Genomic DNA, 27,331 nt, shown 5'->3' with positions numbered 1-27,331 from the left:
ATTTTATATTTGCAAGTGTTCCCTGTTGATTCTGTTTCTCTAGAGAACCCTAACTAATACATCTTGGTACCAGGAGTGGTTCTTAAGGAACAGAATCTTAAAAATGGGTTTTTATGAATAGTTTTCTACTCTGACTGGGCTCAGAGACACTAAGGACTCTGATTCCCGTAATCAGAATGGCACTCCCAATCCATGGACTGAGTTGGCAAAGGAGATAGTCAAAATATCATCATTCGATTCTCCTAATGCTTCGCTTGTACGAAGCCAGACTCTGGGGGATAATGTTTTTGACACCTTTACAGAGTTTTGTAGAAATAAGAGTTATAGAGATGTTGGTTGGTTGTTGTTAGATACACTGTCTACATTAAAGGGTGAAAGGGATGGGCTTAAGGCTTCAAACAGGAAGCTTAAGTGTCGTCTGAAAGATGTAGAGGTTTCTATGAGTATCCTGAAGGAAAATTTTATTTCCTGTAGCCGTAGACTTGAGATCTCTGAAAATCAGACTCAGAATCTTATTGTTACAGTAGCAGCTTTACAACGTAAACTGAAATCTCAGTCTTGCATGGTGTCTGCTGTTAAAGTAAGGGCACTGATTGGAAAGGCGTGGGACCCTGAAAAATGGGATGGTGACATATGGATTGATAATGATGTTGGGGGTGAGGTTGAAACCCTAGACTATGCTGAGCCTTCTTTAGATAACCCTGTAATAGTCTGCCCTGAGGACATAGCCGCCCCACCTCCAGCCTGCCTTGAGGAATTGGCCACCCAACCTCCTCCTGAAGGGATTAGCCCTAGAGTTATTAATTCTGTTTCACCAGATGAAACTGCAAATGAAAGCCCTGAAGCAAATGGCTTGGAAGATACTTCTAATTCTTTTCATGACCCACCCCCACCACCCCTCATTTCTTCTAGACCTATAACTAGACTAAAGTCCCAACAGGCCACTAAAGGTGAGGTGCAAAGTATCACACATGAGGAGGTACGTTATACTCCAAAAGAACTGTGTGAGTTTTCCAATTTATATAGACAGACATCAGGGGAATATGTGTGGCAATGGATTTTAAGAGTGTGGGATAATGGTGGGAGGAATATAAGGCTGGATCAGGCTGAATTTATTGATATGGACCCACTAAGCAGAGATTCTGCATTCAATGTTATAGCTAGAGCAGTTAAAAAAGGTGTTAACAGCTTGTTTGGGTGGTTGGTTGAAACATGGATCAAAAGGTGGCCAACATTACCTGAGGTTGAAATGCCAGAATTGCTCTGGTATAATGTAGATGAGGGGATCCAGAGGCTTAGAGAGATTGGGATGTTAGAGTGGATTTATCATGCAAAGCCTGCTCTTACACCCCAGGAATGTCCAGAGGATGCACCTTTTACCAGAACAGTGAGAAATAAATTTGTGAGACTAGCACCATCATCCCTCAAGAGCTCTGTGGTTGCACTTCTCTGTAGGTCAGATACTACTGTAGGAACTGCTGTCACTGAGCTGGAATCCTTAAACACAGTGGGGATGACAGGATCCCGAGTTGGCAGAAGCCAGGTGGCAGCACTTAATCACCAAAGACAGGGTAGACGTGGGTATTATAATAGACAACAAACTCAAAGGAGGCATCAAAATTATATGACACGCAGAGATTTGTGGCATTAGCTAGTAAATCATGCGGTGCCTAGAAATACAAAAGAAGGGCAGTCTACTAAATTCTTGTTGGAGCTGTATAAACAAAAGAGTTCTAGGTCAAGGGAACAGAAGTCTAACCTGAATTATAAAAAGACAGAGTCACGGCCCCTTAACCAATTTCCAGACTTGAAACAGTTTACAGACCCTGAGCCCCTTGAATGAAGGGGAGGCCAGGTCCCTATGGGGGAGAAACCTGTTACACTGCCACAAATTTATACTGTTAACCTTCCTCTAAGTCTTCCCCAAGGAGACCAACGGCCTTTTACCAGGGTAACTGTGCATTGGGGAAAAGGAAATGATCAGATATTTCGGGGATTATTAGACACTGGTTCAGAAGTGACATTAATTCCAGGGGACCCAAAACGTCACTCTGGACCACCAGTCAGAGTGGGGGCTTATGGAGGCCAGGTGATCAATGGAGTTTTAGCTCAGGTCCGTCTCACAGTGGGTCCAGTGGGCCCCCGGACCCATCCTGTAGTTATTTCCCCAGTTCCGGAATGTATAATTGGCATAGACATAATGAGCAACTGGCAGAATCCCCACGTTGGTTCTCTAACTCATGCAGTGAGGGCTATTATGGTGGGAAAGGCCAAGTGGAAGCCACTAGAACTGCCCCTACCAAGCAAAATAGTAAATCAAAAGCAATACCGTATACCTGGAGGGATTGCAGAGATTACTGCCACTCTTAAGGACTTGAAAGATGCAGGGGTGGTGATTCCCACCACATCCCCGTTCAACTCTCCTATTTGGCCTGTGCAGAAAACAGATGGGTCTTGGAGAATGACAGTGGATTATCGTAAACTCAACCAGGTGGTAACTCCAATTGCAGCTGCTGTTCCAGATGTAGTATCATTGCTTGAGCAAATCAATACATCCCCTGGTACCTGGTATGCAGCTATTGATCTGGCAAATGCTTTTTTCTCAATAGCTATTAGTAAAGACCACCAGAAACAGTTTGCTTTCAGCTGGCAAGGTCAGCAATATACTTTCACTGTCCTACCTCAGGGGTATATCAACTCTCCAGCCCTATGTCATAATCTTGTTCGCAGAGACCTTGATCGTTTCTCCCTCCCACAAGACATCACACTGGTCCATTATATTGATGATATGTTGATTGGACCTAGTGAGCAAGAAGTAGCAACTACTCTAGATTTACTGGTAAGACATTTGCGTGTCAGAGGATGGGAGATAAATCCAACAAAAATACAGGGGCCTTCCACCTCAGTAAAATTTTTAGGTGTCCAGTGGTGTGGGGCATGTTGAGATATCCCTTCTAAGGTGAAGGATAAATTGCTGCATCTGGCCCCTCCCACATCCAAAAAAGAGGCACAACGCCTAGTTGGTCTTTTTGGATTTTGGCGACAACATATTCCTCATTTGGGTGTGCTACTCCGGCCCATTTATCGAGTGACCAGAAAAGCTGCTAATTTTGAGTGGGGACCTGAACAAGAGGAGGCTCTGCAACAGGTCCAGGCTGCTGTGCAAGCTGCTCTGCCACTTGGGTCATATGATCCAGCAGATCCAATGGTGCTGGAAGTGTCAGTGGCAAATAGAGATGCTGTCTGGAGCCTTTGGCAGGCCCCTATAGGAGAATCACAACGCAGACCCTTAGGATTTTGGAGCAAAGCCTTACCATCTGCTGCAGATAACTACTCTCCTTTTGAGAAACAGCTTTCGGCCTGCTATTGGGCCTTAGTAGAGACTGAATGCTTAACCATGGGCCACCAAGTTACCATGAGACGAGACCTGAGTTGCCTATCATGAGTTGGGTGTTGTCTGACCCACCAAGCCATAAAGTTGGGCATGCACAGCAGCACTCTATTGTAAAGTGGAAATGGTATATACGAGATAGAGCCAGAGCAGGTCCTGAAGGCACAAGTAAGTTACATGAAGAAGTGGCACAAATGCCCATGGTTTCCACTCCTGCTGCCACATTACCTTCTCTTTCCCAGACCAGAGCTATGGCCTCTTGGGGAGTTCCTTACAGTGAACTGACTGAAGAAGAGAAAACTCGGGCCTGGTTTACAGATGGTTCAGCACGATATGCAGGTACCACCCGAAAGTGGACAGCTGCAGCATTACAACCCCTTTCTGGGGTGTCCTTGAAGGACAGTGGTGAGGGGAAATCCTCCCAGTGGGCAGAACTTCGAGCAGTGCACCTGGTTGTTCATTTTGCTTGGAAGGAAAACTGGCCAGAGGTGCGTTTGTATACTGACTCATGGGCTGTTGCTAATGGTTTAGCTGGATGGTCAGGGATTTGGAAAGACCATAATTGGAAAATTGGTGACAAAGAGGTCTGGGGAAGAAGTATGTGGATAGACCTTTCTGAGTGGGCTAAAAACATGAAGATATTTGTGTCCCATGTGAATGCACACCAGAGGGTGACTTCAGCAGAGGAAGATTTTAATAATCAAGTGAATAAGATGACCCGTTCTATGGATACCAGTCAGCCTCTTTCCCCAGCAACTCCTGTTATTGCCCAATGGGCTCATGAACAAAGTGGTCATGGTGGTAGGGATGGAGGTTATGCATGGGCTCAGCAACACGGACTTCCACTCACCAAGGCTGACCTGGCTACAGCCACTGCTGAGTGCCCAATCTGCCAGCAGCAGAGACCCACACTCAGCCCCCGATATGGCACCATTCCCCGAGGTGACCAGCCAGCTACATGGTGGCAGGTTGATTACATTGGATCACTCCCTTCATGGAAGGGGCAGCGATTTGTTCTAACTGGAATAGACACATACTCTGGATATGGGTTTGCTTTCCCTGCACGCAATGCTTCTGCCAAAACTACTATCCGTGGGCTTACAGAATGCCTTATCCATCGTCATGGTATTCCACATAGCATTGCTTCGGATCAAGGAACACACTTCACAGCAAATGATGTGCGGGAATGGGCACATGCTCATGGAATTCTCTGGTCTTACCATGTTCCCCATCATCCAGAAGCAGCTGGATTGATAGAACGGTGGAATGGCCTTTTGAAAACTCAATTACGGTGCCAACTAGGTGGCAATACCTTGAAGGGCTGGGGTAATGTTCTCCAGGAAGCTGTGTATGCTCTGAATCAGCGTCCACTGTATGGTGCTGTTTCTCCTATAGCCAGGATCCAAGGGTCCAGGAACCAAGAGGTGGAAATGGGTGTGGTGCCACTCACTATTACTCCTAGTGATCCACTAGGAAAATTTTTGCTTCCTGTCCCTGCTACCCTGAGTTTTGCTGGTCTACAGGTTTTAGTTCCAAAACGGGGTGTGCTTTCTCCAGGAGAAACAACAGTGATACCACTGAACTGGAAGTTAAGATTGCCACCTGGCCACTTTGGGCTACTTATGCCTCTGGATCAACACACCAAGAAGGGGATTACATTATTGTCTGTGGTAATTGACCCTGACTATCAGAAGGAAGTAGGACTGCAACTACATAATGGAGGTAAAGAAGAGTTTTCTTGGAATATAGGAGATCCCCTGGGGCGTCTATTAGTACTACCATGCCCTGTGATTAAAATCAATGGAAAACTGCAACAACACAATCCAGGCAGGACCACTAATGGCTCTGAGACTTCAGGAATGAAGGTTTGGGTCACCCCACCAGGCAAAGAACCACGGCCAGCTGAAGTGCTTGCTGAGGGGAAAGGGAACATGAAATGGGTAGTGGAAGAAGGTAGTGATAAATATGAACTTCGACCACGTGATCAGTTACAGAAATGAGGACTGTAATGCTGTTTTGTTTGTGTTATACTATTTAAGTTGTAAGATATCAAGTTTAAGAATGAATGTTGCCCAAGGATTTGCACGCTATTCTGGAGAGATTTAATGTGTTTCCAGTTATATGCAGGACAGTTGAGTATTGTCAGGTAAAAGAAAAAATCTGTGCTTATTTGTTTTCATTTGGAAATTAAGTATGGTCTAAGGTGATATATATATATATATGTGCCAAGTTGACAAGGGGTGGACTGTCATGGTTAGGGACAGGTGTCAACTTGGCCAAGTTGTGGTACCTGTTCATCTGATTGGGCAAGCGCTGGCCTGTCTGTTGCAATGAGGACATTTCATAGGATTAGGTCATGATCACGTCAGCTACATCCACAGCTGATTCCATTTGTAATCAGTCAAAGGGGAGTGTCTTCTGCAATTAGTGATGCTAAATCCAATCATGGGAAGCCTTTTAAGGAGGACTCAGAGGAGACAGGTTCCATTCCTGCTTTGGCTGGTGAGCCTCTCCTGTGGAGTTCATCCAGGCCATCCATTGGAGTCATCGGCTTCGCAGCCTACCCTGTGGATTTTGGACTCTGCGTTCCTACGGTCACGTGAGACACTTTCATAAATTTTATATTTGCAAGTGTTCCCTGTTGATTCTGTTTCTCTAGAGAACCCTAACTAATACACATGGTGTCATTGAGTAATCCAAACTCAAATGTATATGTTTTCCCTTGTATGTAGCAGATGGCTTTTCTCATGGTAATTTTCAGGACTTTCTTTTGCTCTTTGACATTTGACACTTTGATTAGTATAAGTCTTGGAGTAGTCTATTTGGTTTTATTCTATTTGCAGATTGTTGGTCCTCTTTATGTCTTTTCTAAGGGATGAGAAGTTTCCTCAATTATATCTTCAACTAACGTTCCCAGCCCTTTACTCTTTCCTTTTTCTTCTGGGACACTTTTATTTGTGTGCCTCTTGCCCATCATTTTCTAAGATCCAATTCCATTCTTTCCATCTTTCTTGCCATTTGTTCTTCGTAAACTCCATGTTCTAGTTCATTTATTCTTCCTTCTGCTTCTTCAAATCTGCTCTCATGTGTCTCCAACTATATTTCTTATCTGGTCTACTGTATCTCCCATCTCTGTGAGATCTACCATTTTTCTATTTAATCTTTCAAATTCTTCCTTATGCTCTTCTAGTGTCTTCCTGATAACCTTTATTATCTTATAAACAGTCTTGGGTAGGCGTTCTGTATTCTGTGTCCCCTCCAGAGTTTTATTTGGCCGTTGGACTTGGCCATTTCTGTTTGGACTTTCAATTGCTTTGTGATTTTCACTTGTGTTGGAGGCATTCAATTATCTTAGCAATGTTATTTTTAAGTTGGTTTCCTTCACTCATCTAAAGTGTTTTATTTCCTTGGTATTGCATTGAAGGATTCCTTTTGCATTAGTCATCTCAGTAATTTCCTACCAAACCATTTCCTGGATCTCATGCAGGGGGAAAAATTCTACTGATGATCTTTTAAAGGCTAGGCAGGAGTGAATGGATATTTCAATAGCAGAACTCCCACCTGCTACACTAAAGACCTGAGCTCGATTTCCAGTCCATGCAAGCAAAATAAATAAATAAGGTAGACAGGAAGTTTGCCAACCTGCATTTACCAATTCTCACCAGGAGGTGGCGATCCTAAGGCACCAACTCCCCTCAGGGCTACCCCTGCCTGACTGTGGTGGCAGCTGGGAAGCTGTGAGCACGGCAGGAAGCTACACCTGGCATGCAGGGGTAGGATGGCCAAACATGATACAGGATGGGAGCAGACAGCAGCACTGGGTGGAGCACCCGACTCACAGCACCCGGTGAATATGCCCTATACCACACCTGGTGGACCAAGTATTCATGGCACCACGTTGGACGACCGCTCCCAGCACCCGGAGGCCCGATTTGTCACGGTGGACAGCTGGGCCTGCCTAAGGGGCGCCACTGTCACCGATGGCCATGGAGTGACCCAGGGAGGTTTCTCCAGTCAGCAGGTAGAGCAGACTGGAGTGGAGGGAGGTCACTTCCCTCCAATTCACACTTCCCAATGTGCTACTATCCACCTGCTGGGGATCACTGTCAATCGTATCCACCCTGCTCTCCCTGCCCCAATCCTCCTGCCTCTCTCCTCCCCAAAAATCACAGAGGACCCACAACCATCACCTACCCCACCGGGAATGCAGTCTCAATCATCCTCTCCCCATCCCCTATCTTGTCCCATGGAGCAGGGATGAACTCAACCCACTCCATTCAGCCATCTTCCCAGAAGTCAACCTCATTTCCTTTGTTATTAATAATTCTTAGAAACATTGTTGTACTTTATTCAACTATACAATTCAAATCAAACATAATCAGAACCTTAAACAGCATCATGTAGCAAAAATTAAATTTTAAATAAAAACGTAAAAAAAATCCTTAAAACAAAATTTTATCCTACAAGCAGTGTGGACAACCAAAGCTAAAGGCTGAGCCCTCAATCTTGGGGGTTGTTCATATGAAACTTAACCCCACAAAGGATAGGTCAAGTCTACTTAAAATTTAGGCCTAAGAGTCAACCCCAAGAGAGCCTCTTTTGTTGTTCAGATGTGGCCTCTCTCTTCAGCCAACACAACAAGCAAACTCACCGCCCTCCCCCTGTCTATGTGGGACATGACTCCCAGGGGTGCAGACTTTCCTGGCAATGTGGGACAGAAATCCTAGAATGAGCTGAGACTCAGCATTAAGGGATTGAGAAAAACCCTAGAATGAGCTGAGAATTAACATCAAGGGATTGAGAAAACCTTCTCAACCAAAAAGGGGAAGAGTGAAATGAGACAAAGTGTCAATGGCTGAGAGATTCCAAACAGAGTCGAGAGGTTATCCTGGAGGTTATTCTTATGCATTAAGTAGATATCACCTTGTTGTTCAAGATGTAGTGGAGAGGCTGGAGGGAACTGCCTGAAAATGTAGAGCTGTGTTCCAGTAGCCATGTTTCTTGATGATGATTGAACAATGATATAGCTTTCACAATGTGACTCTGTGATTGTGAAAACCTTGTGTCTGATGCTCCTTTTATCTACCATACCAACAGAAGAGTAGAACATATGGAATAAAAATAAATAATAGGGGGAACAAATGTTAAAATAAATTTAGTCTGAAATGCTAGTGATAAATGAAAGCGAGGGGTAAGGGCTATGGTATGTATAATCTTTTTTTTCTCTGTTATCGTTCTATTTCTTTTTCTGTTGTCTTTTTCTTTTTCTAAATCGATGCAAATGTTCTAAGAAATGATGATATGCAACTATGTGATGATATTAAGAATTACTGATTATATATGTAGAATGGAATGATATCTTAATGTTTTGTTTGTTGTTAATTTTTTTAATTAATAAATAAAAAAAGAAATTAAAAAAAAATTTATCCTAATGAATACAAAAGGACACAAATCCACCCTCAAATTCACTATAATTTTCTCTTTGGTTTCAAAGGTTTTCACACAACTACACTAGACAATTCTTAGTGTCTACTCATTGACATGATTTCCTAACAAGCACAAACCTAGAATTGTATTTTAATTTAAGATCACACTTCACATAATTTTTAGTAAGAGAACTCTGACCTGACATTAATTTTTAAATGGATCATAAAAACTAACTTAAATATGATTATCCTCACTTTTTTTCCTTGAAAATGAAGACTTTCAAAATTAACTCTGCAAGTGAATGAGAATAACTTTTTATGTCAAATAGTGTATCAAACATAGGCTATAACAGCCACAAAAAAAAGTTGCTATGCCAAACTCCTCATAATAGTAAGCTGTCTTCACCCACAAGTCAGAGTTTATTACTGTATGTGATGGTTAGGTTCTAGTGTCAACTTGGCCAGGTGATGATGCCCAGTTGTCTGTTAAGGCAAGCACTGGTCTAACCCATTACCACAAGGATATTTCATGGTTGGCTGACAAACAAGAAGGCTGATTTATTAAATCATCAGTCGGTTGACTGAAGGTGTGGCTGACCATATCTCAGATCAACTAAGGCATTGTCACCCACAAGAGAGATAATACAATCAGCCAAAGACCTTTAAGGGAGAAAAGAGAATTTTCACTGCTTCTTCAGCCAGCAAGCCTCTGCTGTGTGGTACATCAAGACTTTCATCAGTGTCGCCAGCCTCAAAGCCTGCCCTATGGATATGGGACTCTTGCATTCCCACGGTTGTGTGAAACAATTTTATAAATCTTATATTTACAAATATCTCCTGTTAGTGGTTCTGCTTCTCTAGAGAACCCTAACTAATAAAAATATGTTTTCAAGGTAATTATTATCATCATTTCTACTGCAGGTTAATTTTTTTTTCTCACTAGGGAATGTAAAGTTACAATATTAACATAAGTTTTGGCAAAAATGAATCAAACTCTTCACCCTTAAGTTTTTAAGCTATTGTTCATTCTACTGGATAATGCAGGACTCAGTCAATCATAACACTACTTAAAGGTTTTTGTAAAACTTGTATCTCACTACATGTGAGAATGACGAATGAAAGAAATGGTTCCTTTTAATCTGCTGGGCTCTCAATTAAGAAATAAAACAACAGTTGAAAACTTTCCTACCTGAGAAATCCCTAATATTCTCACAAGCACTGGGACTACTATTTTAAGAGGCCAAGCCCCTGATCTTGGGGCTTGCCCTTAGGAAACATATCCCTGCAAAGGAGAAGCTAAGCCTATTTAAAATGATACCTAAGAGTTAACCCCATACATCCTTTTGTTGCTCAGATGTGGTCTCTCTCTCTCTAAGCCAACTCAGCAGGTAAACTCACTGCCCTCCCCCCTAGGTGCGACATGACTCCCAGGGGTGCAAAAATCTCCCTGGCAACATGGGACCTGACTCCCAGGGATGAACCTGGCCCTGGCATCATGGGAGTGAGAAAGCCTTCTTGACCGAAAGGGGGAAGAGAAATGAAACAAAAAAGTTTCAGGGGCTGAGGTATTTCAAATAGTTGAGAGGTCTGGAGGTTATTGTGATACATTAAATAGATATCCCTCTTTAGTTTTTAGTGCATTCGAATAGGTAGAAGCAAATACCTGAAACTGCTGAACTATACTCCAGTAGCCTTGATTATTGAAGACAATTGTTAAACTATATAGCTTTTATAGCATAACTGGGTAACTGTGAAAACTCTGTGGCTGACACTCATTTTAAACAGTATATGGACAGAGGAATAAAAAAATAAGAACAAAAATAAATAAATGATAGGGAGAGACAAGGAGTATGGGATATTTTTGGTGTTCATTTTCATTTTTAATTGGTGTTCATTTTCATTGTATTTTTTTGCAGTAACAAACATGTTCAAAATTTGACTATGAGGGACGCACCATTATAAAATGATATTGTAAACCACTGATTGTACACTTTGGATGATTATATTTTATGTGATTATATCTCAGTAAAATTGCATTTTAAAAAAAGCAATAGATGAGCTTAACACAGGGCACCATCTATCAATACAAGCTATTATTACCAGGTTGGTTTCTTTCCTTTGCATATTATAGATCATACAGCCTACTTATCTGAGTGAGTTATTCAATATTAATCTTATAAGAAATTATAAAATACCCTTTAAAGATAACTTTGTGATCTAGTATTTCCATTTACCCATGTTTGCACTTAATTGCCAAATAAATCCTACAAAGGAAATATTTACCACCAAGTTTACTTGAAATTCCTATTTTTGTATATTCACCAGCCTCTTTTTCAATTTCTAAACCAAGTGCAAGCAAGCCTCACCTTGCTCAAAGCATACAGATCCAGGATTTTTCTCTCCACCACAGGGATCTTCAAAGTAGATCCCTGAAGTTCCCAAAATTTAGCTAGTTGATCCAAGAAGTCCAGCCTCACTCTGGTCATTGCCTAAGAAACACACAAATCAGAAATAGGAATTAAATCACAGCTTAAAATAAATAAATGAGTTTTGCACTAAAAAGTACGTATTTCTGAGACAAGCTTAAAGACTGCAGGACTCTGGGCTGAGCAGTCTTCCATGGATACCTAGGCATCACAGAAGAGCTGCTGCAGAGCCAGCTCTACCCCAAGTGCTGCCTGAGGAGTTCTGCCCCTTCCAGGCAAAGATAAGGGAGATTCTTAAGTCTGCTGCACCTATAGACATGGATTCAAACATTTGAAGGTATTCTTGACTGCTCAAATCATAGAACAAAGTGAGATATATCTAACCAAACTGTGGAAGAGTCACAAGACAAAAATCCGAGGGAAATTTCATGGACTTCAAGGCCTGAGCTGGAGAATTGATGGCAAGTCAAAGTTAAACCATTCAGCTCAAATATATACCCTTATTGCAAAGTGGAATTGGAATGCAGAAAAAGTAGACAAGAATCTGAATTTCTGTGTTTTTAATTTGATGAAGCCAAAGTCAGCAAAATCCTGAGACGCTCACAAAGATAGAAAATATCACCACAGTGATACACCAGCTTAACTGAGGAAGATGTAGGAAGGAATTGGAATTGCTGAAGCAAAGGTGTCCATGATCCCTTACCCTACTGACCTTTTTTAAACTTTGTTCTCCCATCGGTATTAAATCCTCAAATTAAAAACAAAAACACTCATTTCTATAAAGAAAGTCCAAGTCTTTTCATTATTGCTTATTTCAACCCTATGAAATAAACCAATAAAAAGAGGGAAACTCGGAATAAAATTTATTAAGGCAGAAAATTACTTAATATGCAAAAAACTCATATGAACCAAAGCACTTTTTTATAAAAGCTGACTTAACACTAAGCTGCCCAGAAAATTTAATTAATCATATTATTCTCAGTTTCTAAAAATTCTAATGCTGTCATTTCATGTATAGATAATATTCACATTTGATTGCACTAACTCCCTACCTCACTGATACGAAGATTCTTCATTAAGTATCTAATCAGAAGAGACTAAAGAGAAAAAATATATAATAAAATCTGAAAGCACAAAAGTATTATTAACATCTAGGAAAAAAACAACTGAGCATGACACATAAGCCTCAGCTATAGAAGGTTTCCGTTTGTATTTCAAAATAGGCTTCATACCACAGTGAAGAATCTTGCGCAAATCAAGCAGACATAAAGAACAGCAACATTTAAATAGACCTCAATTTAGAAAATATAAGTAATATTAGTAAAATTTAAAGAGATTTTAATAAAAAACTAGATTAACAGCTCTGGAAAAGTTGTTAAAGCCAAAAAACTTTGAAAAATAAGTTTCTAATATAATTTTCATAGAATTTAAAAATGTATTTTTCGAAGACCATCAGAGAAGGAAATATTCTAAGATTCGCAAAACTTTTTAGTAGAAAAAGTGGGAACTTAAAACCCTCTGGTCTTGGAAAGCTAAGCACTGAATATCACCACTATGAAAAATATGAAACATAGCTAGAGATAATTCTTCATAATACCAATTAAGTGGAAAACTAGAAGAATTACTTTATACATTTCTCCTTAAAACAATAATAAAACTTCTCAAGAAGAGGCAGAGTAGGGACCTCCAGGAATCATTCCTCCTCCAAAACAGCTAGTGGACAGGCAGGAACTTTGGGAAAGAACTTTCCTGGGGCTCTGGAGGCCAGGGTAGCATTATATACTATCCAAGGAACAGCAGGAAAAAGAGGCTGAGAAACTGTGGTAAAGAACTGTGAGTAACTCTTTCCACAATGGCTGCTAGTGTCCATCTCCCAGACTCGAGGGAGACTATAAACCAGTCCAGCCCCTAACTGGCTAAATGGACAGAGAAGGGATGTGGAGGTCCTCTTCCCCAAAACAGGAGGGGAGGGGCATAGCTGAGCACTGAACGTGACTTTTGATTGGTAAATTCAGATATTTGGGTCCTAGCTCTTAACTGCTGTTTTAGCCCATCCCTGACAAGGATAGATGCAACCATTATTTCAACTCTGGACAAGAAATGGAGGTTTAAAGACACAGTATCTCTTTAGGAATGAGGAAAATGAAGAGAGACATTTGCTAGGCAGGCCAGGAAAGCACAACTTCAAGAATTCATAAAAAACGCTTCTGGCAACCTTCCTGACCTGACCCTCTCCCTAAGGCTCTTTGGAGCAGGTCTGTGACCCCTTTATATGGCAAAGTCCTCTCCAGGGTGACCAGTTTACTCCCAGAATATATTATCTAGGCAAAATCAACTAGAAGCAATGAAAGGAGTGTTAAAGAAAAAAAAAAACTATAGAGGGAAAACAAACAGAACAGGTCAAGATTCCTAGAGAAGGGAATTCCCTTCTGGGGGAAAAACAATTGCACAAATAGTGCAATCTTAAGAACTGTACTGGATATCTAGGATAAGAATAAGATGAAGAGGAGCTGGAAAAATACGATCACTTAAATAGGAGATTCTAAAGGTCTAGAATAAGTTGAAGGAAGTGTCAAAGAAGAGCCTTAACACAAAGCCAATCAACAATAAAACCCTAGGCAAGAAAAAGAAACTGACCTGCAGAGTAATATCATCAAGATAACTAGATACCTAAACATCAGCAAAAAAATACAAGCCATATGAAGGAACAAGATTCCAAAATTAAAACTTAGGAGGAGAAACAGGATTTAGAAAAATTAATCAAAGATCTTTAAACACATCTAAATCAATTCAAGGAGATACAGGAAAATATAGCTAAAGAAATAAAGGACATTAAGAAAATTCTAGTATAAAAAAAGACTTTAAAAAGACTTTAAAAGTATGAAAAGAAACATAAGTTCTTGCCACTAGATCTGAACACCTGAACAGAACAAGAGTGAAAGATGACAGACTCAGGGATCTTCCTAAAGGTGTTCCTTTCCCATAACATCAGGAGGTATGCTATGCCAGGTATTCTCCTGCTGATGAGCCTAGTGATGCTACTTTTAACCACTCAATCGAGGTGCTGAGTGCCAGATCTTGGCATTGTGAAGGTAAGCACCAGAGGCACCCATAAAAGAAACAAACCATGCTTAGTGAAAAACAACTAGGATTTGAAAATCTTGTTCAATACAAACCCACACCCAAACCCTGATCTTCAGAAAGAAACAGCTTTTAAAATAGGTATACGTCCAGCAGCACTGCACGTTTGTTTTAAGAACCACAGAGCAAAACCAAAGAAAGCAAAATACAAGCCCAATTAGCAAAAATAGCAAGAAGTGCAACAACAGCAATTACCTGAAGGAGTCAAGGTCAGTCCTTCCGAGAGAAATATGGACATACCACATAGATCCCATAGGGTGCTTGTCCTGTCTCCTTAGTTCATACAAATAATTTAGTACCCTCATTCCAACTTAGTATGTCCCAACCTTAGAGTCCCCACAGACTACTTTGATGGCTACAAAATAGTCTATTTTACTGCTGCCAAGACCCTAATATATACTGCCTCCAGCCATTCTGGAACCCCAAATTCTCCCCTCAAGCTTAGATTCTAATTCTTTTGTCTCTTCATCTTTACATGGAACTTAAACGGCATTTTAAGTTTGGGGAGAAATCTTAACTTATTCCCAAACAGGAAGTTCATCTTTGGGTTCTGCTTTCAGGATACTCAAGCTAGGACATAGCCACTAAAATATAATTTAAAAAAAAAAAAAATCACATACCACATCATATTCAGCCTGTTGGGAACTGAATCACAACCCCTACAAGAACTTTTCAAGTCATCTATGAATAAGATCTTTAAAGATGCTATTAAGATGAAGCCAAATTAAATTAGGTTGGCCTTAACCCTATATAACTGGAATCCTTATAAGCAAGGTAATTTGGACATGAAAGTAGAAGCCACAGAAGACCAAAGAAGACAGATCACCATTTGACAGAGGCATGCAAAGCCACCATCAGAACACCACAGACTTCTGAGGAAGCACGGCCCCACCAGTACCTTGATTTCAGACTTCTAGCCTCCAGAACTGAAGACAATAAATTTCTGTTGTTTAAGCCAACCAGCCTCAGTATTTGTCATAGCAATCCTGGCAAACTAAAACATGCAAGAGCCAGGTTTAGAAATAATTTCTTAGTCATAACTGCATATATTAGAAAAAATAAATCAATGACAAATGCATATATTTCTAAAAATTCGGGTGGGGAAGCAGCAATTAAATCCAAAGGAAGAAGAAAATAAAATTCAACATGGCTATTAATTAAAATTAAAATACACCTACCTACCCAGCTCAGCACGCTTGTCTGGTGGGTAGTGCTCTGCGCCTGACTGAGGTAGGGATTTTAGGCCACCTGTCTACCAGCCAGAAAGAAGTATATCACCTGCTTGGAAAATCCCCGAATATCAACCGTGTGATGATATTGTTGATATTAGTCACAACCCAAGTGATACAACTTAAGTACTGAGAAATTGTCTGTGCCCTGCTATCCTTTCTCTCCAACTTCTAGAACTGACTTCTCATAGCAAATTTTTTTAGTAAAATTTTACTAAATTTTATTGAATTATTCAGGAAATTTAATGGTGGGGGGAGACTATAAACCTTACTCGGCTCCTCCCAACACTCATTGATAACCATTACTGTGGTACAACATTTGGTGCCAGCAAAACATAAAGTTAGTTGGTAGGTTCTGGGTGTGGTTTGAGAAACAAAAATGCTTAGAGGTACAGAGTTTCTGTTTGGGGTAATGAGAAAGCTCTGGTAATGGATGGTAGTGGTGTTAACAACATTGTGAATATAACTGACAACACTGAACTGGTAACACATACCTCAAAGGAAATGTTATGTTGTAAATACGCCACCACAATAATTTAAATGTGTGCTCTCTTAAATTATCTTTACCTCTTGAGAAGGAATAACTATTCTGTCTTGTCATTACATTAGTTTCCTGTTGAACTTCAGAAAATCAAATCGTAACTTATGAGTACTTTTACATCTGAATTCTTTTACCCACCATTTCACTGGTCAGACTCATTCACATTAAAATGGGACTCTCTTTTCTGTTTGTTTATTTTAGAGAAGTTGTGGATTTACAGAACTATCATATATAAAATACAGGATTCCCATAAGAACCCTTAGGTTCTTCAAGATAAAAAAGATTCCCTGGTATAACCTAATAACAAGGGATATTCAATACACCTTCTTCAAGTTAGGTATTTAACAATATCCAAGCAATGCCATCACATTAAGACTTACAAATGGATCATATCTAAGTTAATTCTTTGTTTCCACAATTAAAAGAAATCTCCTTGTAAGAATTTTTCCTCATCAACTCTCATTAATAGAACAATGATATTGATGAAAAATATAACTCATATGGGAAATAAAAAAAACACAAAAATTATGGGGATGAAAGAGACAATAGAAGAGACTCAAAATATACTAGACAAACAAGGCAACATGGCAGCTTAGTGAGGTGTGGAATTTTGTTCATCCTCCAAAGTAGTTAGTAAATAGCCAGGAACAGTACAGAATAACTACTGGGATTACATCAGACAACAGACACACAGCATACACCAGTCTGGACCAGGTGGAACTGCTGAAACCCCACAGAGAACTATAAGTTCTCAGGTGCCTCTCCCCCACAGGAATGGCAGGCTGGAAGGAAAAAGACTTTACTAGCAGAAAGGGTTTAGCTCAACTACACTCTAATTGTGGAACTATTAAATTCTGACTACTGAAAATAGGCCCCCAGCACAGATAAACCTGGAATACGCACTAAAGATAGGAGTTTTTGACACAGCGGAGAGGGGCCAGAGCTGACAGGGAGAAAAAAACAAAGAGGCTTTTTGAGTCAGACAGCACACAATACTGGAAAAGGGCTGGAACCCTAGAAAAGGAGGCACACAGAGACTGGAGATACCAAGAGCCACATACCAACTTAAGCTCTTGATTGACAAACCCAAGGAGTGGGAGTCCTGCTCTGAAAAAGCATTTATTGTTTTTATGTCTACTGCTTAACAGGCCATTACATAGAACTGTAAGCCCTCTCAGCCTCCAGCACTGCCCCAGGCAAGGGCAGAATTAAGATTGTCTGAGAGACAAAGTAACCAGTCCTATGAAAGGAGTTAATTCCCTAAAGGTTGTATCTTCCCCAAGAGAAAGGTAGGACCCAGGTCAAGTGGTATCCCTCCTTCAAGAAATCCCTCCTCAGGGACTGGAAAAAAGAAGCACTTAATGCCAACCTACAACCTCACCTCTGTCTCTACCACAACCCCAGGAGGGAAAATCTGCTGAAATTAAGCTGATGGGAAGCTAGAGGCAGACAAGTGCCACATGCTGGGCAGAAAAGGAAAAGTACAGAGTCTGCAGCCTTCATAGGAAAGTATGACAACCTGCTGGACTCACCTTCAGGAAAAACTGATGCTGGCAACTCTTTCCGCCTGAGATATGGGCCTATCCGGTCTGGGAAAATCTGACTGAGGTCTAAAATATCTTCCAAGACCCCCCCCCCCTTAGTTCATACAAATAATTTAGTACCCTCATTCCAACTTAGTATGTCCCAACCTTAGAGTCCCCACAGACTACTTTGATGGCTACAAAATAGTCTATTTTACTGCTGCCAAGACCCTAATATATACTGCCTCCAGCCATTCTGGAACCCCAAATTCTCCCCTCAAGCTTAGATTCTAATTCTTTTGTCTCTTCATCTTTACATGGAACTTAAACAGCATTTTAAAAAAGGCTTTTAAAAAAAAAAAAGGCTCCGTATAGGCAGGGCAAGAAACAAAAAAAAAAGAACTGAAAAATTCTGATCAGTTAACAGAACCCATGCCAGAGGTCTAGAATAACTTGAACTGAATGTCAAAGAACAGATAGAGGACAAAGCTATCAACAAGAAAAGCCTAGGTTAAAGAGTGAAAACAATCTCCAGCATAAACTAATCAAGGAAATCAAATGCCTAAATGCCAGCAAAAAATAACCAGTCATACTAGGGAAATCAGAAATATAGCCCAGTCAAAGGATCAAACCAACAATTCAAAAGAGATACAAGAGTTGAAACAACTAATTCAAGATGTTTCAACAGACATAGAAAATCTCATCAAAAATCAAATCAACACTCTTGAGCCACATAATGGCTGCGCTTAAGACTCCAGGGCCTGCTGCCAGAGGGGAAAAGGACCATAGAAGCTTCCATGGCAGAGTTGGGGCTGCTCATGATGAGGTAAGGATTGTATCCTGAAGTCGCTTTTCCTGCCAGAAAGTCCAGGTGGCACCACCACTTTAGAAACTTGTCCATCTGTGCCTTGTATTTTCTGTGAAGAACACTGTCCTGTGGCTGAGCAAGACAAACTTTTAAAGCAAGTGATTATCAAGCATAAGGTGGTTATAGCTAATCTCAAGTTGATTGTTGATTTCTAAAGGTACATTTTATATTGGAAGAAAAGGTTCACTGAGCAGTCCATCATAGATATTTGTAGTATGATAAGGATTGATTCCACAACTTCACTTGAAGAACAAGACAATTATTTTTTTTGTTATATGACGTTTTGCCAGAAGATAGAGTTCTTAGAGAAGAGCTTCAGAAGCAGAGGTTGGAAGAAATTCTGGAACAACCAGCAGCAAGAAAGAAATGATACTAACTTTCATGGTATTTGTATGTTTTGTGGTACAGAATTCCTTGGAAACAGATCTGTTCTTTTGAACCACATGGCCAAAGAACATGCTTTCAACATTGGATTGCCAGACAACACTGTAAACTGCAAAGAATTCCTACATACACTACAGAAAAAGCTTGACAACTTAACAGTGCTTGTATTGTCAGAAGACCTTCAGGGACAAAAATACACTGAAAGATCATATGAGAAAAAAACAGCACTGTAAGATCAATCTTAAGAATAGCGAATATGACCAATTTTATGTCATCAATTATTTGGAATTTGGAAAACCTTGGGAAGAAGTTCAACTGGAAGATGATCAGAAATTGCTGGACCATCAAGAGGATGACTGGTCTGATTGGTAAGAACAACCTGTCTCTGCTGTCTTGCCTATTTTGTGAAAAGAAGCTGAACAATCAAGAAACTATGTGTCCACATGGAGGAATTACATGAATTTGATGTCCTCAAAATAAAGTCAGAACTTGGATTAAATTTCTCAGCAAGTGAAATTAATCAACTTCATGTGAAGAGAAGTTCACCAGTGTAGATGTTATGGCTGCCAAACGAAGTTTAAATCCAAAGCAGACTTAAGAACGCACATGGAAAAGACTAAACACATATCGCTGCTTCCTGAAAGAAAGACATGGGATCAACCGCAGTATTATTTTCCAATTTATGAAAATGACACCCTGCTGTGTACACTGTCTGACAGTGAAAGTGACCTAACAGCTCAGGAACAAAATGGAAATATTCCCATCATCAGCGACAATACATCTAAACTACATGCTTTGAAACACAGCAGTATTTTGAATCAGCTGCTACAAGAATGCTTGAAAAACTAGAAGAAACTGTGGCAGAAGCAATTTTTGTATGTTTTCTCCTATAAGAAAAACAAAGAATAGTTGAGATTTGAACATCAGCAAAGAACACAGTTCTTGACCAAATAAACTTTTTTAAAAAGTAGATGTTCATTCAAGAAAATAAAGTGGAAAAATAAAATGAGGACTTTTTGTATCCTGGGGAAAAAATTCAAATCACCGAGTTGAGGAAGGATATAAAAAATAAACAGTGAATAAAAAGAATTCAAAAGTTTGAAAAAACAAATCACAGAACTTATAGGAATGAAAAGTACAACAGAAAAGATGGAAAAACAATGGAAATGTACAACAATAGATTTGAAAAGGCAGGAGAAGGGATTATGAACTAGATGGCTGGATTTCTGAGATGTGACACACAAAAGAAAACAGGGAAAAGAACGGAAAAATATGAGCAGGGTCTCAGGGAACTGAATGAAAACATGAAGCACATGAACATATGTGTTGTGGGTATTCCAGAAGGAGAAGAGAATGGAAAAGAAGGAGAAAGACTCATGGAGGAAATAATCACTGAAAAATTTCCATCTTCTATGAAAGACATAAAATTGCAGGTCCAAGAAGTGCAGTGTACCCCAAAGAGAATAGATCCAAATAGACATACTCCAAGATACTTACTAATCCAATTGTCAAATGTCAAGGACAACGAAAGAATTTTGAAAGCAGCAAGAGAAAAGCAATACATCACATACAGGGGAAGCCCAATAACACTATGTGTGGATTTCTCAGCAGAAACCATGCAGGTGAGAAGTCAGTGGCATGATTATTTAAGATTCTAAAAGAGAAAAACTGACAACCAAGAATTCTATATACAGCAAAATTGTCCTTCAAAAATGAGGGGGAGAGGATGGTGCAACAGTGACACAGTGACAGAAACCTGCCATGTGAGAGACCCAGGTTCGATTCCCAGTGTCTGCTCATGTTAAAAAAAAAAAAAAATGAGGTGGAGACTAAAATATTTTCAGACAAACAATCACAGAGTATTTGTTGCTAAGAGATCAGCTTGGCAAGAAATACTAAAGGGAGTGCTACAGGCAGACTGGAAAAGACAGGAGAGGTTTGGAGAAGAATGTAGAAATGAAGACTATCAGTAAGGGTAAAAAGAGAGAAAAAAATTTAGATACGACATATAAAATCCAGAAGTCAAAATGGGAGAAGTACCATCCTTACAGTAATAACATTAAATGTTAACAGATTAAACTCCCCAATTGTTCTAGTTTACTAGCTGCCAGGATGCGATATACCAGGAACAGAATGCCTTTTAAAAAGGGGAATTTAATAAGTTGCAAGTTAACAGTTTTTAAGTCATGGAAATATCCCAATTAAAATAAGTCTATAGAAATGTCCAACCTAAGCCATCCAGGGAAAGATACCTTGATTCAAGAAGGCTGATGAAGTTCAGGGTTTCTCTCTCAAGTGTCAAAGCTCATGGCAAACACAGTCAGAGTTTCTCCCTCATCTGGAAAGGCACATGACAAACAGGGCATCATCTGCTAGCTTCCTTTTCAGCTCCCCAGGAGGTGTTTTCCTTCATCTCCAAAAGTCGCTGGCTAGTGGACTCTCTGCTTCAGGGTTCTATGACATTCTGTCATCTTCTCTGCTCTTTCTGAATCTCCCAACTTTCTCTCTTGTTGTTCTCTAGCTTTTTCCAAAGAGCTTCTTCTTTTAAAGGATTCCAATAAAATCAATCAAGACCCACCTGGAACAGGTAGAGACACGTCTCCACCTAATTAGGTTTAATACCCACATTGATTGAGTCACATCTCCATGGAGATGAGCTAAATAAAGTTTCCAACATACAGTACTGCATGGGATTAGAAGACATGGCTGCCTTCATAAAATGGGATTAGGATTAAAGCATGGCTTTTCTAGGGTACATAAACCTTTTCAAACTGACACACCAACCAAAAGACAGAGACTAGTAGAATAGATTTAAAAACAGGACCCATTTATATGCTGTCTACAGGAGACTCATTTTAGACTCAAGGACAAAAATAGCTTGAAAGTGAAAGTGAAAGATATTTTACGCGAACAACAACTAGGAAAGAGTAGGTATAGCTATACTAATATCCAACAAATCAGACTTCAAATGTAAAATAAAAGAGACAAAGAAAGACACTATGTATTAATAAAAGGAGCAATTCAACAAGAAGACATAATAATCAAAAACATGTATGCACTGAGCCAAAGTGCTCCAAAGTACATGAGACAAACACTGAAGGGAGAAATAGACACCTCTATGTAGTCAGAGACTTAAATTCTCACACTCATCAATGGATAGAACATCTAAACAGAAACAGAGAATGTAAACAATACAATAAATGAACAAGACTTAACAGACATTTACAGAACAATAAACCCACAACAGCAGGATACACATTTTATCCCAAGTGCTCATGGATCATTCTCAAGCTTAGACCATATGCTGGGTCACAAAGCAAGTATGAATAAATGTAAAAAGTTGAAATCATACAAAACACTTTCTCAGATCATAACGGAATAAAGTTGGAAAATCCACAAACATATGTAGCTAAAAAACACACTCTTAAATAACCAGTGAGTCAAGGAAGAAATTACAAGAGAAATCAGTAAATATCTCAGGATAAATGAAAATGAAAATACAACATGTCAAAATGTATGAGATGCAGCGAAGTCAGTATTAAGAAGGAAATTTATTGCCCTAAATGTCTATATTAAAAACAAAGGGAAAAAAAAGATCAAAAATTTTAAGACTTAACTGTTCACTTGGAAGAACTAGGGAAACAATAGCAAACTAACCCCAAAGCAAACAAAAGGAAAGAAATAATGAAGGTAAGGGCAGTAATAAATGAAACTGAGACCACGAAAACAATCAAGAAAATCAACCAATTTATTTGAGAAAATCAACCAATTTATTTGAGAAAATCAATAAAATCAATGGACTCTTAGCTAGGTTAACAAAAAGAAAGAGAGGGAGATAGAGGGTGCAAATAAATAAAATCAGAAATGGAAGAAAATATAATCACTGTCCCCACAGAAATAAAGGAGGTATTGAATACTATGAGCAACCATATGCTAATAAACTACATAACATAGATGAAACAACTTCCTAGAAACACATGAACAACCAACACTGACTCGAGAAGAAATAGATGACCTAAGTAAACCAATCACAAGTAAAGAGATTGAATCAGTCATCAAGAAGTTCCCCCCCAAAAAATGTCCAGGAACAGATAGCTTCATGTGAATTCTATCAAGCATCCAAGAAAGAATTAGTGCCAATCCTGCTCAAACTCTTCAAAAAAACTGAAGCGGAGGAAAAGCTACCTAACTCATTTATGAAGTAAACAGCACCCTAATACAAAAACCAGACAAAAATACCACAAGTAAAGAAAATTACAGACCAATCTCTCTAATAAATACATGCAAAAATCCTCAACAAAATACTTACAGATCGAAACCAGCAGCACATTACAAGAATTATACCACATGACAAAGTAGGATTTATTCCAGGTATGCAAGGATGGTTCAACATAAGAAAACCAATTAATGTCATACACTGTATTAACAAGTCAAAGCAGAAAAACTACATGATCATCTCAACTGATGAAGAAGAGGCATTTAACATAATTCAACATCCTTTCTTGATTAAAACACTTCAAAGGATAGGAATAGAACGGAACTTCCTCAACATGATAAAGGGAATATATGAAAAACCCACAGCTAACATTATCCTCAATGGGGAAAGTGTGAAAGCCTTCTCTCTAAGATCAGGAACAAGACAAGAATGCCCACTTGTCACCACTGTTATTCAATCCTGTGCTGGAAATTCTAGCCAGAGCACTTAGACAATAAAAAGAAATAAAAGGTTTCCAAACTGGAAAGGAAGAAGTGAAACACTCATTGTTTGTAAATAATATGATACTAAATTTTGAAAATCCCAAAAACTATAAAGCAAAGCTACTAGAGCTAATAAATGAGTACAGCCAAGGTATAGGGCACAAAAGCAACACCGAAAAATCAGAAGGATTTATATACTAGTAATGAGCAATCTGAGGAGAAAAATCAAGAAAAAAATTCCACTTACAATAGCAATCAAAAGAATCAAATATTTAGGAATAAATTAAACTAGGATACAAAAGACCTATACATAAAAAAAAAAAAAAAAAACACAAGAAATTGCTTAAAAAAATCACAAAGACCTAAATAAATGGAAGGGCATATCATGTCCATGGATTGGAAGACTACAGTTAAGATATCAGTTCTACTCAAATTCATTTGCAAATTCAATGCAATACCAATTAAAATCCCAAAACCTACTCTGCAGAAACAGAAAAACCAACAACCAAATTTATTTGGAAGGGCAAGTTGCCCCGAATAGCTAAAAATAACTTGAGAAAGAAAAATGAAGTGGGACGGCTCACACTACCTGACTTTAAAGCATATTACAAAGCTACAGTGGCCAAAACAGCATAGCACTGGCATAAAGATAGATATACTGACCAAAGGAATTGAACAGAGTGCTCATATACACACCCTCTCATCTACAGACCTTTGATAAGGTGGCCCTTTGATAAGGTGGCCAACCCAACCCACCTGGGACAGAGAAGTTTCTTCTATAATTGGTGCTTGGAGAACTGGATATCTATATGCAAAAGAATGAAAGAGGATCCACATCTCACACCCTATACAAAAATGAACTCAAAATGGATCAAATGCCTAAACACTAGATCTAAGACCATAAAACTTACAGAACAAAATGCAGGAAATATAATTTTTTAATAGCAGGTGGTTTTCTAGGCCTTACACCCAAAGCACAAGCACTGAAAATAAAAATAAATAAATGGGAACTCCTCAAAGTTAAACACTTTTTTGTATCAAAGAACTTTGTCAGAAAATAAAAAGGGAGCCTATGCAATGGGAGACAATATTTAGAAATCACATAAAAGGGTTTAGTATCCAGAATATGTAAAGAGATTCTTCAACTCAATAACAAAAATACAAACAACCCAATTAAAAAATGGACAAAAAGTCCCCTTTGGGGAATGGTGAAATAGGGTGGAAATTCAACATCCCCAAGTTGAATTCTTGATACACTTACAAGCAGCAGGGACAACCAAAGCAATAGGCTGAGCCCCTAATCTTGGGGTTTGTTCATATAATACTTAACCCCACAAAGAATAGGTCAAGCCTACATAAAATTAGGCCTAAGACTCACCCTAAGAGACCCTCTTTTGGTGCTCAGATGTGGCCTCTTTCTCCAGCCAACACAAAAGCAAACTCACTGCCCTCCCCATATCTACATGGGACATGACTCCCAAGGGTGTGGACCTTCTTGGTAATGTGGGTCAGAAATCCTAGAATGAGCTGAGACTCAGCAATCAAGGGATTGAGAAAACCTTCTTGACCAAAAGGGGGAAGAGCGAAATGAGACAAAATAAAGTATCAATGGCTGAGAGATTCCAAACAGAGTCAAGAGGTTATCCTGGAGATTATTCTTACGCATTAAACAGATATCACCTTGTTAGTCAAGATGTAATAGAGAGGCTGGAGGGAACTACCTGAAAATGTACAGCTGTGTTCCAACAGCCATGTCTCTTGAAGATGACTGTATAATGATACAGCTTTCACAATGTGACTGTGTGATTGTGAAAACCTCGTGTCTGATGCTCCTTTTATCTATCTTATCAACAGACAAGCAAAACATATGGAATAAAATAAACAATAGGGGGAACAAATGCTAAAATAAATTTAGATTGAAATGCTAGTGATCAATGAAAGGAGGGGTAAGAGTACGGCACATATGAATTTTTTTCTGTTGTCTTTTTATTTCTTTTTCTGAATTGATGCAAATGTTCTAAGAAATGATCATGATGATGAATATGCAGCTATGTGACGATACTGTGAATTACTGATTATATATGTAGAACAGAATTATCATAAGTTAAGAATGTTTGTGTTTGTTTGTATTTTTTTAAAAAATAAAAAAATGGGCAAAAGACACGAACATACACTTCTCAGAAGAGGAAACACAAAGGCTAAATAGTACATGAAAACGCTCAACTTCACTGGCTATTAGGGAAATGCAAATCAAAACCACAATGAGATGTCATCTGACACCTACAAGAATGGACATTATCAAAAAAAGCAGAAATCGAAAAGCCCAAGACAGGATGTGGAGAAAGAGGCACACTTATCCACTGCTGGTAGGAATGTAAAATGTACAACCAGTGTGGAAGGCAGCTTGGCAATTCTTCAGGAAGCTAAATATAGAACTGCAATATGATCCAGCAATCCCATCACTAGGTATATTCAGAGGTCCTGAAGGCAAGGGCACGAACAGATATTTGCACACTAATGTTTACAGCAGCATTATTTACAACTGTCAAGAGATAGAAACAACCCAAATGTCTATCAATGGAAGAGCGGTTAAAGAAGCTGTGGTATACATATATATATTGGAATATTACACCACTGTAAGATAGAATAAAGTCATCAAGTATGAACAACGTGGATGAACCCTGAGGACATTATGCTGAGTGAAATTAGCCAGAAACAAAAGAACAAATACTGTATGGTCACATTAATATGAAATAACATTAATGAGTGAACTTAGAAAATTGAGGTTAAGAACACAGGTTATCAGGAGATAGAAATAGGGTAGAGATTTGGCAATCGGTGCTGAAGGAATATAGACTATGCATCAGGACAGATTGTAAAAATGCAGAAATAGAAAGCACAATATTACCTGATTGTAGCACAATAAGATAAGTACACTGAATAAGGGTGAGTGTGATCATAAGAGAAGGAGAAGGGTTATGGGTACATATGAAACCAGAAGGAAAGATTAGAGGATAAAGACTGAAATAGTATAATTTAGGAATGCCTAGAGTGTACAATGATGGTGGTTACATGTACAAATAAAAAAAATGTTTTTGCAAGAGGGAGAACAAGTGAATGTCCATATTGCAAGCTGTTGAAAATAGATGGTACACAGAAAAAAACACAATCAATGCAAGCTAGGGTCTATAGTCAATAGTAACATTGTAATATGCTCAAAAAAAATACACTAGAGGCATATAACAGCAGATTTGAACAAGCAGAAGAAATAATCTGCAAACTAGTAAAACAGGACAATCGAATCTTAGAATAGCAGATTAGAAAAAAGAAGGGAAAAATCGAGCAGAGTCTCAGGGATTTGAATAACAGCATGAAGCACACAAACATATGCCTCATTGGTATCCCAGAAGGAGAAGGGAAAAGGAGCAGCAAGAACATCTGAGAAATAACAGCCAAAAATTCCCCAACTCTAATGAAAGACATAATTATACATGTCCAAGAAGTGCAATGTACTCCAAACAGGATAAAATCTAGTAGACTGACTCCGAGAATTACTAGTTAAATGTTGAATGCGAAGATAAAGAAAAAATCCTGAAAGTGCAAGAGAAAAGCAAATCATCACATACAGCATAACCACATAAGAATAAGTGCCAACTTCTTATTGGAAATCATGGAGGTGAGAAAGCAGTGGTAAGATATACCTA

The 27,331-nt window shown here is 39.1% G+C and overlaps 1 protein-coding gene and 2 pseudogenes across 2 annotated transcripts in view; 2 read left to right on the top strand and 1 right to left on the bottom strand.

Moving 5' to 3' along the window:
- KDM5A (lysine demethylase 5A) overlaps positions 1–27,331 on the bottom strand; it is a 150,986-nt gene that overhangs the window by 106,784 nt on the left and 16,871 nt on the right. For both annotated transcript variants that reach the window (XM_077169653.1, XM_077169654.1), the window contains exon 3: positions 11,184–11,306. In XM_077169653.1, the coding sequence (XP_077025768.1) occupies positions 11,184–11,306 (123 nt within the window). The remainder of the gene's footprint in view (positions 1–11,183; positions 11,307–27,331) is intronic.
- Positions 11,361–11,890, top strand: LOC143689755 (COMM domain-containing protein 1 pseudogene; annotated as a pseudogene).
- LOC143689749 (zinc finger protein 277 pseudogene) lies at positions 14,186–19,778 on the top strand (annotated as a pseudogene).

The sequence above is a fragment of the Tamandua tetradactyla genome, chromosome 7, assembly GCF_023851605.1.
Source record: "Tamandua tetradactyla isolate mTamTet1 chromosome 7, mTamTet1.pri, whole genome shotgun sequence".
Lineage (NCBI taxonomy): Eukaryota > Metazoa > Chordata > Mammalia > Pilosa > Myrmecophagidae > Tamandua > Tamandua tetradactyla.
Note: the sequence above shows the minus strand (reverse complement) of the source record. Positions and strands in the feature narration are given on the sequence as shown.